This window comes from Lactuca sativa, chromosome 5 (genome assembly GCF_002870075.4).
Source record: "Lactuca sativa cultivar Salinas chromosome 5, Lsat_Salinas_v11, whole genome shotgun sequence".
In the NCBI taxonomy this organism is placed as follows: Eukaryota; Viridiplantae; Streptophyta; class Magnoliopsida; order Asterales; family Asteraceae; genus Lactuca; species Lactuca sativa.
The window spans coordinates 280,391,845-280,408,850 of NC_056627.2; the positions used below are offsets into that span (position 1 = coordinate 280,391,845).

At 33.9% G+C, this 17,006-nt stretch overlaps 2 protein-coding genes across 2 annotated transcripts; both read right to left on the bottom strand.

The window, feature by feature from the left end:
* Positions 1–5,117: 5,117 nt before the first annotated feature.
* LOC111920021 (NAP1-related protein 1-like) lies at positions 5,118–5,915 on the bottom strand. Its single transcript, XM_023915597.1, has one exon. The coding sequence runs from the start codon at positions 5,913–5,915 to the stop codon at positions 5,118–5,120; it is 798 nt and encodes a 265-aa protein (XP_023771365.1).
* Positions 5,916–7,334: 1,419 nt separating this feature from the next.
* On the bottom strand, positions 7,335–11,240 carry LOC111919987 (sodium/calcium exchanger NCL). Its single transcript, XM_023915561.2, has 7 exons — positions 10,740–11,240; positions 9,703–9,888; positions 9,425–9,606; positions 9,167–9,312; positions 8,805–9,081; positions 8,410–8,718; positions 7,335–7,715 (listed from the first exon to the last, which is right to left on the bottom strand). The coding sequence occupies exons 1-7, from the start codon at positions 11,146–11,148 to the stop codon at positions 7,467–7,469; spliced, it is 1,758 nt and encodes a 585-aa protein (XP_023771329.1). The 5' UTR covers positions 11,149–11,240; the 3' UTR covers positions 7,335–7,466.
* Between the last annotated feature and the right edge of the window lie 5,766 nt (positions 11,241–17,006).

The window sequence follows — 17,006 nt, forward strand, 5'->3', positions numbered from 1 at the left end:
GCGTAGCACACTTACAGCGAATTTTATCGAAAACCGGAACTTAATTGGAGCAGCGTTTCGAAACCGAAAAACTCCTTTTTCTCGGGACTCCGGGAGCCTCGGGGCTTCCCTAGGGTGCTAAGGGTTTAACTAGGGCTTAGGGGAGGTTTGGAACTCTAGAGAGAGAAAGAAACTAGAGAGAGAAGTGGAAATTGTGTGAAAAATGTGAAGGCCCTCGCCCCTTTTTATACCCTGCGAGGCCTCGGACTACGCTGGGCGTAATCCTTGGCTACGCGGGGCGTAACTTCGGATGGGGCTGCCACATCGATTCTAGCTGTCTCGCACTCGGAAGGGGATAAGACCGAAGGGTACGCTGGGCGTACCGAACTCGGACGCGGGGCGTAAGGCGAGGCTTCGTGGCATGATCCGAAGCGAGATCTGAATCATCATCCGACGGCCCACAACACGCCACGTCACCAGTCTCGCATCAGATTTCGCAAATTGCATTCTCGACTTCTAAAAATCATAACTTTCGCATACGAGCTCCGTTTTCGACGTTCTTTATATCCACGCGAAGGTGGGAACGTACTCTAAAACTTTCGTTTACACTTCGTCGGCTAATTTTGGCTCGATTTTAAATTTTATATTATTAACGGGCCTGGACACGATTTGGTCCGTTAAATCCTCATAACTTCTTCATCCGACATCCGTTTTCGCCCATCTTTTTCTCGTTACGCTACTCTCAACGAGATCTTCGATTCTCGTTTAGGTCGTGTCAGCTAAAAACCGCTCGATCAAATATTCGAGTTTAGGGCTGTACACTGCTAGTCCGAAACTTTGAAAAATCATAACTTCTTCATACGAAGTCAGATTTGGGCGTTCTTTTTACCGACGCTCTTAGTTTAACATATTCTACAACTTTTGTTTAGATTGCTAAGGCTAAATCTCGCTCTATCGTAAATTCACTATTTACGCTTCCCGGTGTCGTGTCGGTTTTGCCGTAAAACTTCGACGGGCCATAACTTCTTCGTTATAACTCAGATTTCGGCGTTCTTTATATGTACGGAAACCTCGTGACATATACTACAACTTGGTTAAGATTATTTATTCTAAATAATCTTTTGTCGAAAAGTCGTTTTCGACCCTTATTGCCTCTAAATTGACTAGCCCGGATCTACGGGCGTTACAAGATCCCATAAAAACTTTGCAGTTAAGCGTGCCCAGACGAGAGCAATTCAGGGATGGGTGACCCCTAGGAAGTTTCCGCGCCGGGAGCCCAATGCAAACTATATTGTGATACGTGCCAGAGGGGGATGTTACAATACAATTTTTGAATGATTTCAAGTCATAATACTGATTGATCTACTGCAGTGGCGGAGCCAGGAATTTTGATATGGGGGTACAAACATTATCAATATATATTCTATGTAGTTATCATATCCCGGACATTAAAAAACATGGTACAATATCTTAAGCTGGGGGTACAATAACATAGATCATGTTTACAAATAAATTTTTTTATATACATAAAACAATTTTTTGGGGATGCTGTAGTACCCCCAACGCCCCATCTAGCTCCGCCACTGATCTATTGATTGATCTACTTACATGAATGATGACAAGGCTAGATTTAGTTATGTGGATATGAGATTATTTGTTCCTTACTTGATAGATCTTGATGTAGATATGAGATTATTGAGGAATCTAGACTATCATTAGTCACATGGAATATAAGATTAAGACTTAGTGATATTTGTACCTAGATATTTCAAAAGGAAAAGTTAAGGTGTTAGGCGAAACTTTGCTCGAGTCACAAGTCATCCACTTTTAAGAAGTGAGTGCATATTTACTTTCATCTTACAAATAGATATAAATTATATAGATGATTACATGCTATATGTGCTTATTGTCTGTGTTCTTGATATTTGTGCTAGATGAAGAAGGTGAAATAATAATGAGAGGCCATAACTTTATAGTACTATTGTACTGATGAACTAGTCATATAATAGATTATATATGACGACCACATACTATTCTAGACAGTCTAGTGGAACACTGGCAGACTTGCAACCTGTAGGTGTTAATGAACTATGTGTTCGTTCCATGTACTCTATGCCCCTATGATTTCCTTATTGACATGAATTGCTATGGAATACCTAACACAATATTAGCTACTCGTTGCTTACGATGATCCTTAGGACAAGTCCCTTGAGATCAATATTTAGGATCAGATTGTGAGAATAACGGGAATGAGTAATTAGGTTAATTGTCTGATGAAAAATATAATTAAAAGATTTAATTATTGTGGGTTGAAAAACTTATGTGCTCACCAATCTTCCAAGCTTGACCCAGTTAGTTTATTTGTATGACAAGTAGCGATACGAAAACGCAAGGATGATAAGTTTAAATCTGATGAGAGATTTGAGGAGTTTGTAGGCCATTAGTATATAGGATGTTGTAATGCCTATCAAGACAAGTTTATGCTTTTGTTTCCGTATCGATGATGACATCCCATGATTTTATATATTAATGAAAAATGTTTCCTCGAAAATACTTTGATATTAATAATATCTTACATTAAAACATTTTTGGAACAAATTCCACAATAAAAGAATACTCTGAATCAAATAAGCATAAAGAAAAAACTTTTTTTGGACTGTGAAAACGAGAATATCACACCTAGAACTTTTGGTAAAGTTTATATATATATATATATATATATATATATATATATATATATATATATATATATATATATATATATATATATATATAATATTTTTCTTACATATTTGCAATGAGGACTTCATATTATAGATTTCAATGATTTCAATTCCATCCAAGACAATTCACCTTGGAGCCATATTCACTTAAATAAGGGTTCTGTGATCGAAAATCAAGAAAGATCTTCAATCAATGGAGCTAAACTTAGATCTCCAAAGGCATCACTGTAGGTTTGTTTGTTGGTGTGTGGATATGATAGATAAGTTTAATTATTATTATATTCATCTAGTCAAGGGTTTATCCATTTTTATTATCCTGAAACTTCTCATTTTACTTTGGTTTATTTGGTGTGTATTTTAATGTAGCGTACATGTGTCATCAGGTTTTTGGAATGAAATGAAGATGTATTTGGACACTAAAAACTTTTGAACATGGGTTTGATTCTAAAAATCTTACTATACTATGTGGGCATGTCGTTAATTTTAATATGAATGCATTATGACGTATTGACTTTAATAGTGGAAGACAATAACCTATTATTATTATTATTATTATTATTATTATTATTATTATTTAACATTTTGTTAAATAAATAACATAATTTTTAAAATAGATAAGTTTTTATTTATTTTTTGTAACACTATATGAAATAAAAAAGGGTTAATGTCATCACTCTGGCCCAACAAATTAACGTTTTCTATTTTAAAAGGTCCCTCGTTTATTTTTTTTACACCCCAAGGGTGTAAACTTGATTTTTATGTTTTAAAAGGGCCTTATTTTTGAATTTATTAACTTGTTACGGGTAAACCCGGTCAAAATTTCAATAAAGTCTCATATTTCTCATCACCAACTTACTCTACGTATTGTTCATCAAACCATGCTCACAACTCTTCTCACCCTTGTGACTGTGAGAAAAACCCACTGTGACTGACTATGTGAGACCAAAATTGTTGTCATAGATCATCAACTACTCGACTATGTGCATAACAGAAAATTAAGATTTTGAGTTTCAAACACAAAAAATCGTCATAAAGGTTGCGTCTTTGTTGGGTTCATCTAAAGACCATCGAAGAGAAGATCAATGGTTACCGACGATATTAGGTTATCTTTGCTGAATAATGGATTGGAGGTTCGAGGTTAATAGAAAACGATTTGGTTATCATCGGGAAGTGAGTCAAGAGTTATTAAGGAAAATATGAATCGTGATCACATCAAGTTATAAGTTTGACCGATGAGATTTCCAGACACGAGATTGTCCACCACTGTGAGTTGGTTCTGCAACACGTCGTCCAGTATCTCCAACTCAGAACGAAGACAAAACCATGGGTCCACGAGATTTCATGATTGTATCAACACAGTTCTTTCCACCCAAAGAGTATTTCCATAATACATCAACAACTTGTTCTCTATCTAAAAGCTCATTGCCTAACCCTAGCATCTGAATAAAAAACCCCACATATCTATCACTAGATTTAGGTGAGCTGCTTGCCCTATAATCCTGTGAATGTAACAACAATGACATTTTCACAAACACGTTGTGTGCATTGTTTCACCAAGAAAGGAAACTAAATTAATCTCAAACTGTATTATTACACAATAGTCCATTCATTCTAGACAATTGACATACAACAAGATGAAACGCAGATTCATATGAACTCTGAAGCAAATTAGACTACTTACAGAATTGCCATCGAAAACTTTTTGTGGAGTGTCATCATGAAATTTGCCACTGCTGTCACTACTGTTGCTGGCCCTTATGATGACCGGACGTACAGAGCGTAGTTTCAAGTTTGATGGATTAAAAGAAGACGAAGGATGTAAATTTTGGATTTTTCTTCAAGTTCTTGAGGTTTCAAAAAGATCATTGAAAAAGATGTTTCGACATGGGATTGAATTTGAGAAATGGAAAAACGGAGTTTGAAATGAGGATGTGATGTTACGGACATCATCTTAGGAAACCAGTGAGGTTCAAACTCCATACAAGATTACGAAAGGTTTTTAGGATTTCATGGTGTTTTGTCGGTTTAAATGGTACTTACCTAATGGGAAGAGATTACAATAACAAGGCCAATTTCTATCTTATTTGCAACCTAACCGGTTATAATAAGTGGGTTACTCAAATTAGCAGGTCAAACACAAGTTGCCGCCCTTTAGATGCAAAAAAAAAAATAAGATGAGGGACCTTTTAAAACAAAAATATAAGTTTGTGGGGTTACAGTGACATTTACCCAATAAAAAACATAATTTATAAGATAAATAAATTTTTTGAAAATACAAAAAAAAAAATTTCATTAATTAAAAACATAGAAATTTAAAACCTAAAATTACTACATCATACATAAAACCTAACAAATCAACTACTACACTACTTAATTTAAAAAAAAAAAGTAAAACATAAAAACCGTAGAACAGTACTACTCGTCGTCATCATCATCATCCTCATTCGCCTCGTCGTCACCGTCTGCATTCTTGTCGTAATCATCGCCCTCATCCTCTTCGTCTTCATCGTCATTTCCCCATCGGTGTTGTCTCCCCCATATGTGCTCGGTCAAATCATGTCGTAGATTGTGATGTGTTTCACGATTTTGTATTTCCAAAACCCTAGAGAAGTATGTCGGGCTACCAACTTGTATTACTGCAGGTGGGTTAAGTGCATCGTTGTCGGTATATGAACAAATAGCTCTGCCCTTTTCTTCTATTATCATGTTATGTAAAATCACACAGGCAGTCAACACTGTCGTTAGTTTTGCCCTATCCCATGTTCGTGTTGGATGCTTGATTATGTGCCACCTTTGTTTTAGGACTCCAAACGCTCTTTCAATGTCCTTCCGTGCAGATTCCTGTGCTAACTTGAACAATTTTCGTTTCTCATTGGCTGGAAACGAAAAAGACTTAACAAATGTAGCATACTCTGGATATATCCCATCACCTAGGTAATATCCATACTTGTATTCATTTCCATTCACAACGTATGACATATCTGATGCTTTACCCTGCAAAATATCGTTAAATATCGGAGACGCGTGAAGCACATTCAGGTCATTGTTTGACCCCGCCATACCAAAGAATGCATGCCAAAACCATAGGTCGTTTGAAACAGCCGCCTCCAGTATAACAGTCGGGACCCCATGATCTCCTCGTGTGAATTGACCACGCCACGCATTGGGACAATTTGCCCACTCCCAATGTGTACAATCAATACTACCAAGCATCCCTGGAAAACCATGTTTAGCTTTATGCGCGGCATACAACTGTTCGACATCACTTTAGTCGGATGTCGCAGGTATATGTCACGGTAAAGCTTTATAACATACTCACAGAAAAGATATGTACAATCTCGACCCGTCCTCTCAGACATTTTCAGATACTCATCTGATGTGTCTGCGGTTATACCATATCCCAATTGTCTAAGAGCAGCCGTACATTTTTGTATAGTGGTAAAACCACGTTTACCTCTAGCATCCCAACGTAATTGGAAAAACTCATAATTACGTTCCAAATCTGAAGCTATACGTAAAAATAATTTTCTACTAATACGAAAACGGTCTTCAAATTTTGAAAGGCCATAAAGACTATCAGGGCAAAATAATCACGTACCAAAAGTTCATGTGTCGCCTCTCGATCCCGATTGATATATTTTTTATGTTTCTTCTCGCGATGTGAAGTTTCGCCTCTCTGACGAATCACGTCTTGTGCCGCATACAATAGTGTGTGCAAAACTAAATTGTCATCAGAATCGCTATCCATTTTTTGGTTGAATTTGTATGTTTGATTTGAGAGAATTTATATGAATGTTTTAAAAAAATTATGTATAAGTGGATGTATATATAGATAGAGAAAGTAAATTAAAGGAAAAATGTTTTTTTTATTTAATAACCCAACGGTCGAAAAATTAAATAGCCAATCAACGTCCGCGTCTTCGTTCGTCCTGGGAGCCACGCCACGACCAACCCACTGAACCCAGGGGCGGTGTTCACGCGTGGAGAGACCCTCGACGTAAGCATTTCACGCGTGGAGATCTCTCCACTCCTGATAGCCTAAGTCTTATGACCGTCTTGAGCCTATGGCTGTCTATGTGGCATGGCATTAAAATCATTTCCTCCCATGGGATTGATTTGTCTCGCATGTTCTTTTGTATCCTGAATATTATCATTCTTAACCAATCTTTCAAATGGTGCATACATTTTGTGACTATTGATCCATAAAGAAGAAATATTACATGCAAGAATACCAACATTTGTGGAAATTGTGTAAAACCAAAGTCCTACTAAACCTTTTTAACCTTTTGAACATAAAACACCCACCACGTTCCCATATTCATTGATGAATTCCCATTGATCATGAACTCCACACGTCAAATGGAAATTTGTAACATACATTGTAGTAGAATTTCTTGGTACCAAGTACCAATTCATTTTTAGATGTCTGTTAGTTAAACATATAACCAAGCTTGTGGAAGACATCACCCTGCCGATTCTTACATTCTCTATGATCTTTTTGCATATTGACCTTAATTAAACCATCTACACTCGGATCCAAAGAACACCTTTGATTGCAACACATCGCGGAAGATTTTATATCACAACGATCCAATTCCCATCACGTGTTATCAAAACTATAGCATTTCCATATTACTAAAACTAATTAGCTACCTATTAATTAAATAATTACAAAGAAATCTATGACATATATATACGAGTACATAACTTGTTAGCTTTAAGCTAAAATCAATATTTTACAACCAACCACAACATTGGTTGAATCTATGACCAACCATACCAATAGTCGAGAATGTATACAAGAACAAGGGAGAACGGGTAAAGAACAAACGCAATGAAACATGTCCAAAGAGGGAATGTCGTACGCAAACTACCAAATACACCCATCACAATGCAAACAATCACAATAACAAGAACTTCTGATGTAAAATCCCATGTTAGTCCTCGCACGTAAACAAGTGCCAAGAATACTGATAGGCAAAGCAAATTGTTCATCGTTGCAGACCCATATAACTGCGCCCAAAACATAAATTCAAATAAAGTTAACACATAAATAATATCTCAAAGGGGATTAAAAAAACACGTAAATAATATCTCAAAGGGGATTAAAAAACACGTAGGGTGTCCCCACTATTTTACGTGAAATCCGTCTATATATTCCATGACATGACATGTTTGGTTACCAAATTGATAAAATTCAAGCCCTTCATAATCCTTCGAATTCAATGTTTGATAGGGGAATATTAGGAGAGGATGGATGGAATTTGATTTTATTCTTCCTTTAAAAGACTAAAATATCCTAATTATAAGTATTGAGAAAAAAAGGAATTTCATTTCACTATTCTTTTTTAGTAAAAGACCAAAATACCTTATTATATATATTGAAAAGGTGATAGGAATAAATTATATTCTTCTTTTCCTTTTCTCAGTAAAAGACCAAAGTACCCTCGTTATAAAAACTATTTAGTACTTATTATTGAATTCCTTTTCATTTCCTTTTCCATTTAACCCATCTCCTGATAGATTATATGATTTCCTAGATCCAATTTCTCTTAACCGATTTTGTTCCAAAAACATTTTACGACACAAGCACCCTAATATGTGGTCACGACTCTCTTTCACAAAATTTGTGTGTAGCTGCTATCGCGTGTGTGAGATTAACAATCTTTAACACAAAAACAAGAATCAAAGAAGCAAATTAACAAACCTCCGAAAAAGTTAGTGAAGCAGATCTTTGCTTTTTGCGAGAAGCAAAGATGATAGCCGACACAGATTCACTCGAATTTGTCGCTATTGGCAACACAATGAACGAGATAAAAAAAGACGGAATATTTGTAGCAGAAGAAAACCCCCCAACAGCATCCACCAATGGATCAGCAAATAAAGCAGCAACAATCGTACCCAATAACAAAAATAACAACGCCTTTATCGTTGTCCATTGAGGATCATTTACACCATTCTCTTCATCATGATCACCTCCTTCATCTCCCAAAAGATAGTGTTCTCTCTTTGTTTCCTATATACAAATTAATAAGAGACACAAGCATATAGCTTATCAGAATAAATCCATTAAGTAAAAAGTAAATTTATATTTATATATACCTCGTAATAGTCATGAAAGTAATTTGTTGTGTCAGGACCAGAAACATGAGAAGCTAGTATTGTACTTTTGGCTTCGTCGATCCATTTTGTGATTCCGGATACAAATTCTTCAAAATCTATTTCATCATTTCCAGATGTGTCGAAATCTTTCATGACTTTAAGAACGGCATCATCTTCGTTTAAATTTATGTCGTTTAATTGCATTCCTACGACTAGTGCTCTTAGTTCCGCTTGTGAAAGGTGTTTGTCTCCATTCACGTCAACCGAGTTAAATAGCCTGCGATAGAGTTATTTAATTAATTAGTAGTGACAAAATTATACATAAAAATAATTTTAATAATAATAATAGTAATAGAACTCACCTGAATAAAACTTCTCGATTTGGGTGTCCTTTATCATCTAAAAATCCTTCATATGCGTTTGTTTTCAAGTAGTTGAGAATTCTAGACCTTACATGCTTATGCTTTGCAAATGCAATGCGTCTCTTCTGTATATTAGGCTGATACACCTGAAAAAAAATGGATTGGATTGGAATGAGTTATTATATTCACTAATTATTAAATGAAAGTTAGGTTATTTTCTGTAATTAATTAATTAATTAATTATCCCTTGATATAAACCTGATAAATGCAGTATGCGATTAAAAGGGAAATGGTGACTATAAGCCCAATCAACACTGCCACGTGTCTTCCAGAAGTTGAATGCATGATTTGTGGGAATTGAACAACTATAAAAGGGAGCAAAGATACAGCCATTATCATTGCTGAATAGCTTGTCCAAATATCAGTACTTACACCAGAGCCTGCAATATAAAAGAATAATTTTAATTTTTTGGATATATAATTATGTTTTGTAATAATTAACATATCTAGAATAAGATAATTTTTTCTTAATGTACCTAATAAGTTGAATCCTTTTGTATCTTGGTTATCTATAGCAATTGAGTTTTGTAAATCACATTTTCCTACAATGATACATGTTCCCCATATGACAGTTAAAAGCATGACAGTTGATCCAGCTAATAATCCCATGCCAACAGAAACTTGGTCTTGAGCTGTTTCTGAGCTTCCAGATAATCCTGATACTATATATATAAAAAGTAGATCATACAAAATATGAAAATATTAGAATTGTTGTATTATATTATTCAGTCATTAAACACATAGCTTTACAACCATGATACAGAGTTAAATGTAACATGTACACATAAAAATGAACAAGGAAACGGAAAATAATGAGTAAACAATAAACAATTAAAAGAAACACACGAAAACTGAGATACGATTTAGATAAAGAAAGGGAAAATAATCAAGAATAAAGTCTTACAAGATAAAGTTTTGACAAGTCATCTGTACAGGTCATAAAATGCATATAAAAAATGCCACTTGTTCAAAACTATAGAATATTCACATCCAATAATTAATGCGTTAGTTACATCAACCGAATATCACGACTTAATAATGACCCCTAAGAAAAGAGAGGGAAATTTGTAATTTTTTTATTTTTATTTATTTATATATTTAGTTTTTAAACGTGACCAGATTTGGACAGAGTTGAAATTTCTAAAAATCTTTTGAGTATCAACAACCCAAATTTTAAAAATGAAGGGCAAATATGTAAAATCGATAGCTTTTAGTCCTTTCTTTGCGTGTCATCACAGGAAAAGAATCATTATCCTTTCCTTTTTTTTTGTTTATCTACTATTTACTTTTTTTACTTCTTTTCTATCGAAACTTCCCACGAAGCAGCAAGAACAGTTAGTTAATTAGTTAACTCAATTATCAACATCAATTTCTTTTATGAAATATGAATCCTTTGATATAACATAATCCCAAGATAATGATGATTTAACTTAATAAAACGGAAGTATTTGAGTAGTTACAAAAGCCAATAAGAATTCGAAAAGATTATTCATATATGGTTTTAATTTTGTACCTAGAATGAGCATAGCGTCTGGAAGAGCGCCGAGAACTGGAAGAAACAGGCCGCCGACGATGCCCGGACCTAAAATCTCCAACATCAGCTCACTACCGGCGGAAAGGTAAGTAGCGGCGATGAACATAAGGTAACCGTAGACCAGAATGAGGAAGAGGTTGCCAAATACGGTGGTGGTGCAAGGCAAAAATCCATAAGTCTGCTCGCAGATTCCTGATTCCTCAGTCGAAGATGATAAGGATAGGAAGGGGTTTAGACGAAGTACACCTCTGGAACCACCGTGAACACCGTCATTTACGATATCAGAGGAGGAATTGGTGGCGGTGGTGGTGGTGGTGATGAGACGACCGGCGGTTGCGGAAGTGAAAGTAGTGAAGATAGCAATTATGATAAGAATATTGTGAGCCATATTCTTATTTGGTGTGACTGTGTGTGTGTGTTTTCGTTATTTGTACTGAAGCTTTAATGCAGGGTTTAACGTGTGGGGAGCGCGTAAAAGATAAAATTGATTTTGGGAAGACGATTCAAAAATCTTCCTTTAATAACATATGATATGATATGACCCATCAACTTGCCTCTTCTTTAATCATCATTTATCATTTATGGTCATATAAAAAGACGTTAAGTTGTATATTTTCTAATGGATTGGTAAATATAAAACAACATTTTATCTTTATCTTTATATTAGTCATTATTTTATCTTTTATAAAACAACATTTTATCTTTAAGTTGTATACTTCAAACATGTTTACATCGAAAAGCTCATAAGACTCGACGTATTATATTTTTATGCCAACAAAATAATACTATTTTATCTTTATGTTTATATTAATCATTATTTTTTTATTTTTTTAATCGATATACCTACTCTATTCCTAAAATACTCATCAGTTCCACATATTTCTACTGCATGACTTGAACACTCAATCTTTAAGAGGAAAAACACAATTTCGATTTCAAGCCAAATTTATTGTTTTGTGTGATGATTTTCATGACATAAATTTTAGTGAAGTAATATTAAGTTTTCATATGTCTCTGCAAAATTGAACACCTTTTATATAGAGAAGATGGAAGTTAGATTCATTTATTTCTAGAGGAAAAACTGTAATTGTTCTCAACACTTGCAATTGTTCTCAAATTTATTGTTTTGTGTGATGATTTTCATGACATAAATTTTAGCGAAGTAACATTAAGTTTTCATATGTCTCTGCAAAATTGAACACCTTTTATATAGAGAAGGTGGAAGTTAGATTCATTTATTTCTAGAGGAAAAAATGTAATTGTTCTCAACACTTGCAATTGTTTGTTTTTGGCGGGGATTATGCCTCGTTGACCCTGCCAAGGGAGCTTCCCTCAGATCCCCTGTGTTTCCGAGTTAACTTTACCTTATCTGAGTGTGCATTATGCACCTCCAATATCGAGTTATAGGCAAAGCTTAATTTAGCATGTCTCAAGTTAATCTCAACTATAATAAAAAGATTGATGACATTAAATCACCAACATTTATCTTTCATCTTAGTTTAACCTTTAATTAACTAAAATAACAAACATAACACCAAACTTATGCATAAATGAAAATATCTTGAAGACTGAATTTTCATATTTGTATAATACACATTTTGCGTTCTCAACAATTTAGGTGATTGAAAGATTGAACACGTCAACTCATTGAGTAACTAAAGATACTATACATATAATTTATAGACAAATTTTAATGTTTATACTTGACATTATTATAATCCATGTGTCCTGTCCATTCATGAGCGCACAAAAGCGAAGCCTAAGTTTCCTAAAACAACAAAATGTCATGCTCACATAGGTAGTCATATCAATTCATGTATATACATCTTCACCTACACTTTTTCGAAAAAACTATGGAGAACATATTTGACCTAACCTTAATATGCAATTCTAAGAAAATACCTTGAGATGATGTAACCAAATCTTCTTGAATCTCCGAAAATAAGCTTTCCACATTGAACTTAACTCTGAATGTTAAATTAGAATGGAATTAGGTATCTTGCACTCAGAGATGTCAAACGACCTTTAAACAATCCAGATTATTGACTGATTTGTCAAGACCCTACCTAACCCTTTAATCAAGTGACCAACCAGATTCTGTTGAGATCGAAAAAATTCAACATAAATTATCCCACGAGTTATCATCTTATGTTCTATACTATGTCAAACACCAAAATATCTTGACTTTCCATTATACACTTGACTATATAACTTGGCCAATGTTGTTGCACTATCACAATGCATATAAATGGGGGAAATAACTAGGTTTTAGCCATAATGGAATCTAATAAATCAAATTCCTTATCCATTCTGTCTCTTTACCATTAGTAACTAGAGTTATAAATTAAGAATCCATTATCAAATTGGTGATGCAAATTGGATTCTTTGAGGCACATAAGATTGCTCATCCTCCAAGTTGAAATACCAACCACTTGTGGATGAGTGGTCTTCAATATTGGTAATCCACCTTGCATTAGAATATCCTTCCAATAAAGTCGTATATGTTGACAAACAATAGTCTTTTGGTTTTTTTAAGATATTTAAGCACCCACCTTATTGCTTGCTAGTAAAGAGTACTAGGGTTGCTAGTGGAAGGTTTCCTACATCAAAGGAAATATCAGGACTTGTGCTACTCATGTCATATATTAAACATCTAATGCTTTTAAATATTTGAATTGTGAAATCACTTGAACATTATTGGGCATAAGTTTCATACTCGAATCCCTAGGAGTACTAATTGGAGAACAATCTGAACAACTGAATTTCTTTAGTACTTGCTCAAGATAATGAGATTGTGTAATAGAACTTCCTTTGTGTTCACTCTTGATCCTTATTCCAAGACTCATTTCTACCTCCCCATACCCTTTACAGAGAATTAGGATGATAAAAATTCATAGTTATATCAACTTGTCTTCGATTTATTCCAAAGATCAACATATCATCCACATATAGACAAATAGTTACTATATATATATATATATATATATATATATATATATATATATATATATATTAATTTTAGCATACATACACTTTTATGGTTAAATAAGACAACATCATCAAGTTTTAATGCCACTATTTAGGTGCCTGATTTAGCCCGTACATTGACTTAACCAACTTACACCCTTTATTCTTATTTTTAGGCATAATGAAACCCTCTGATTATTACATGTACACATTTTCCTCTAAATCACCATTTAAGAATGTTGTTATAACATCTATTTGGTGAATGACTAGCTTGTGACTTACAATTAAGGCATTTAATAATCTTATAGTAGAAATATGAGTAACTGTTACATAAGTATCAAATTATTAAACACTACGTATTTGTATAAAACCTTTAACGACCCATTGAAAAGTAAATTTGTTAATTTATTCATTGACTTTTAGCTTTCTCTTGAAAATCCTTTTAAAATCTAATGCTTTACAACTTGGAAGAAAATCAGACAAGACGCAAAGTATTATTTTCCATGATGGAGTCCATGTCATCATTAATTGTTTATTTCCGGGAAGCAAAATCTTGAGATTTCATTGCATCTTCAAATGTTATAGGATCGATCTTCTTTAATTCTAAAACAATTAGAGTATTGAAATGCAATTTCCTTACTAGAACCCTCAACCAAATATAACTAGAAATCATGACCAAAAGATTTAGCCTTTATTTCTCGCTTTCTTTTCTGAAGCTCAAGGGATTCATTTAAATTAGGTACAACTTCATCTTACTTTTTAGTTCCACCAGAACTAGGAGGCATAACCTTAAATTAGGTGTAGATGAAAAGTGATTTCATTAAATATTACATCTCTAGATTGCATAACAGTATTAACTGAAACATAATTATTATATTTTAATACAAAGAACTTATAAGCGTTGGAATGATCAACATATCCGATGAAAATACAGTGAATACCTCTTTCACCCAAACTTTTCATTTTGTGTTCACTTAGTCTTATAACTGCCAAAAAGCCCTAAACTTTGAGATAACTTAAATTTTTTTCTTTTGTACCAAGTGCATAAGGATTTATTTTGTTCCTTTTGTTTGGAACCCTATTCAATAGATAGAAAGTCGTTAACATGGATTCTCCCAATAACTCACCACTTATTCCTGAATATCACAACATGGAATTCACTATTTCCTTGAGAATTATATTCTTTCTTGCTGACATAATATTTTGTTGAGGGGTTTATGGAAATGTGGTTTTGTGTATTTACGTCTCGAATTTTTCTATACACATATCTAAGGGATTTGTCAGAGTTATTTTAAAATTGCATAGTTCTTTAAAAATTAAAACATTTTACATCCCGAAGTTAATATGTGTTTATAGTAAAATCTATTTATAAATACAACAACAAGGGAACTAAAATAATGACTTATAGTCTAATTCCTTGTGCTCCCATCTTCTCATGTACCACGACTGTTACTTGAACTTGTAAACCATGAAAGAATCACTACAACATCAAACAAAAATGTCAGGTGAGTTATATTCTTTTTATTTTCATGTTTATCTATTATTCTTCTAACTCTTTCCATCTTTCTGTACTCTAACTTTCTTCTCTTTTCTTTCTTATACTCTACAATGTATTCTCCTCTTCTTATAGCATACACTGCTATTCTTTCTCATGCATTTATCTCTTCTACACTTTTCTCATGCCTTCTCATGTTATAGATCTCATAGTATATCTTATACTCTTTTTATCTAATCTTTTTCTTCTCATCTCATACTCTTTCTTAGCCTCTTCTCAGGATCAGCTCATACTTTTTCTTAGCCTCTTCTCAGGCTCATCTCATACTCTTTCTTAGACTCTTTTCAGGCTCATCTCATACTATATACATGCTCTATCTTTTTTTATCTCTCTCATGCTCTCCTCACTTTTTTCACTTTCTCCATGCTCTATCTCATCTCCTTTTTCTTTTTTATCCCTTCTATCTATGCTTGCCATTTTTATAGTCACACTATGCTCTTTTATCATCTCATACTCTTGGCATCCCTTTCTCTTAGTCTGCTAAATCTCATATCTCCATCTCAAATTCTCATGCTTCAACGTTTTATTCTCATTTAGACCCAAATGGTTAATCACATATGATAACTACACTTATCATATAGGGGGAAACACATACCTCTATTCTTACCGGGAACAACCTTCCAGCCATAACCCCTTATCTTGAATCCCCACAGATCCCTTAACATCATTATTCTTCTTTCGAATCTCTTGCGGATTCCTTACTCTTAATTCCTCATGGATTATTTCTAAGTTCTTAAAGAACTTTCATACCTTGTTCCACACATGGAACCTTTCTCAATCTTATCTAACACACATGATCTTATTCCCACATGAATAATCTATCTACGTTACTAAAGGAATCATCATCTCTTTACCTATAAGGAATATAATCTCATCCCCGAAGGAACTCTATCTTATTCTCAAAGGAATCATCTTTCTATTCTTCTTATAATGTTTCTCTACACATGTCCCATGGAAATTCATTCTCCTTATCTCATCAAGAGATCTTTTATAATTCTCTAGTACTTAACTCATTAATTACATAATTTTGATTCTTCTTCTCAGCTCTTTTATGTATTCTATAAAATAACATTTGCATCTACACATACATATGTACTCTATAATATAATTATAATGCATATAATAATATTCCATCGCTTTCTACCATCTATTAGGTATTTAACAAATACCATTCTTATCTACCATACAAACTCAAGGTATACTTGCATGCTCTAATACATGTTTCTAAACGTATACCTCATACATAATTTGAACATACGTACATGTTATGATACATGCTATGAAACTTATATTCTTAATCTATCTTCATCTAATAACTTGAAGGCATTCACTTACTAACCCCTCGCACTTCTCCTGCGCGTTCCAACTCTATAAGTGGTTACACTGCTACTTTTCTAACTCCTTTTTAACTCTTAGTGAAGTATTAAATCTAACCACTTCAATTCCATTCTAAGGTGTTATATCTAACTACAACTCTATTTGCTCAACAATATTTTAGTGCTCGTATGCTAACCTTCATATCTATTTTCTACTACTCCTGAGACCCTAAGTCTCAATCCATACATGATATATACTTCCAGGTACCATGTTAGTCTTTCTTATTCCACCACTCGTTCCTTAGGTAGCTGAATGGTTCCATTGAATCATAAGATGTGTAATCTGCCTGGAGTGCCCATGCTACTACATGTACACTATAACTATATAGTTTCAAAATTACACTTCAC

What these genes read in the sequence shown, in the direction of transcription:
- LOC111920021 (XM_023915597.1), bottom strand. Translation starts at nt 5,915, where the DNA reads ATGCTTGGTAGTATTGATTGTACACATTGGGAGTGGGCAAATTGTCCC.
- LOC111919987 (XM_023915561.2), bottom strand. Translation starts at nt 11,148, where the DNA reads ATGGCTCACAATATTCTTATCATAATTGCTATCTTCACTACTTTCACT. An exon ending in TCGCATACTGCATTTATCAG is followed by an intron (nt 9,313 to 9,424) that starts GTTTATATCAAG and finishes ATTTTTTTTCAG; the next exon opens with GTGTATCAGCCTAATATACA. An exon ending in AATCGAGAAGTTTTATTCAG is followed by an intron (nt 9,082 to 9,166) that starts GTGAGTTCTATT and finishes ACTCTATCGCAG; the next exon opens with GCTATTTAACTCGGTTGACG.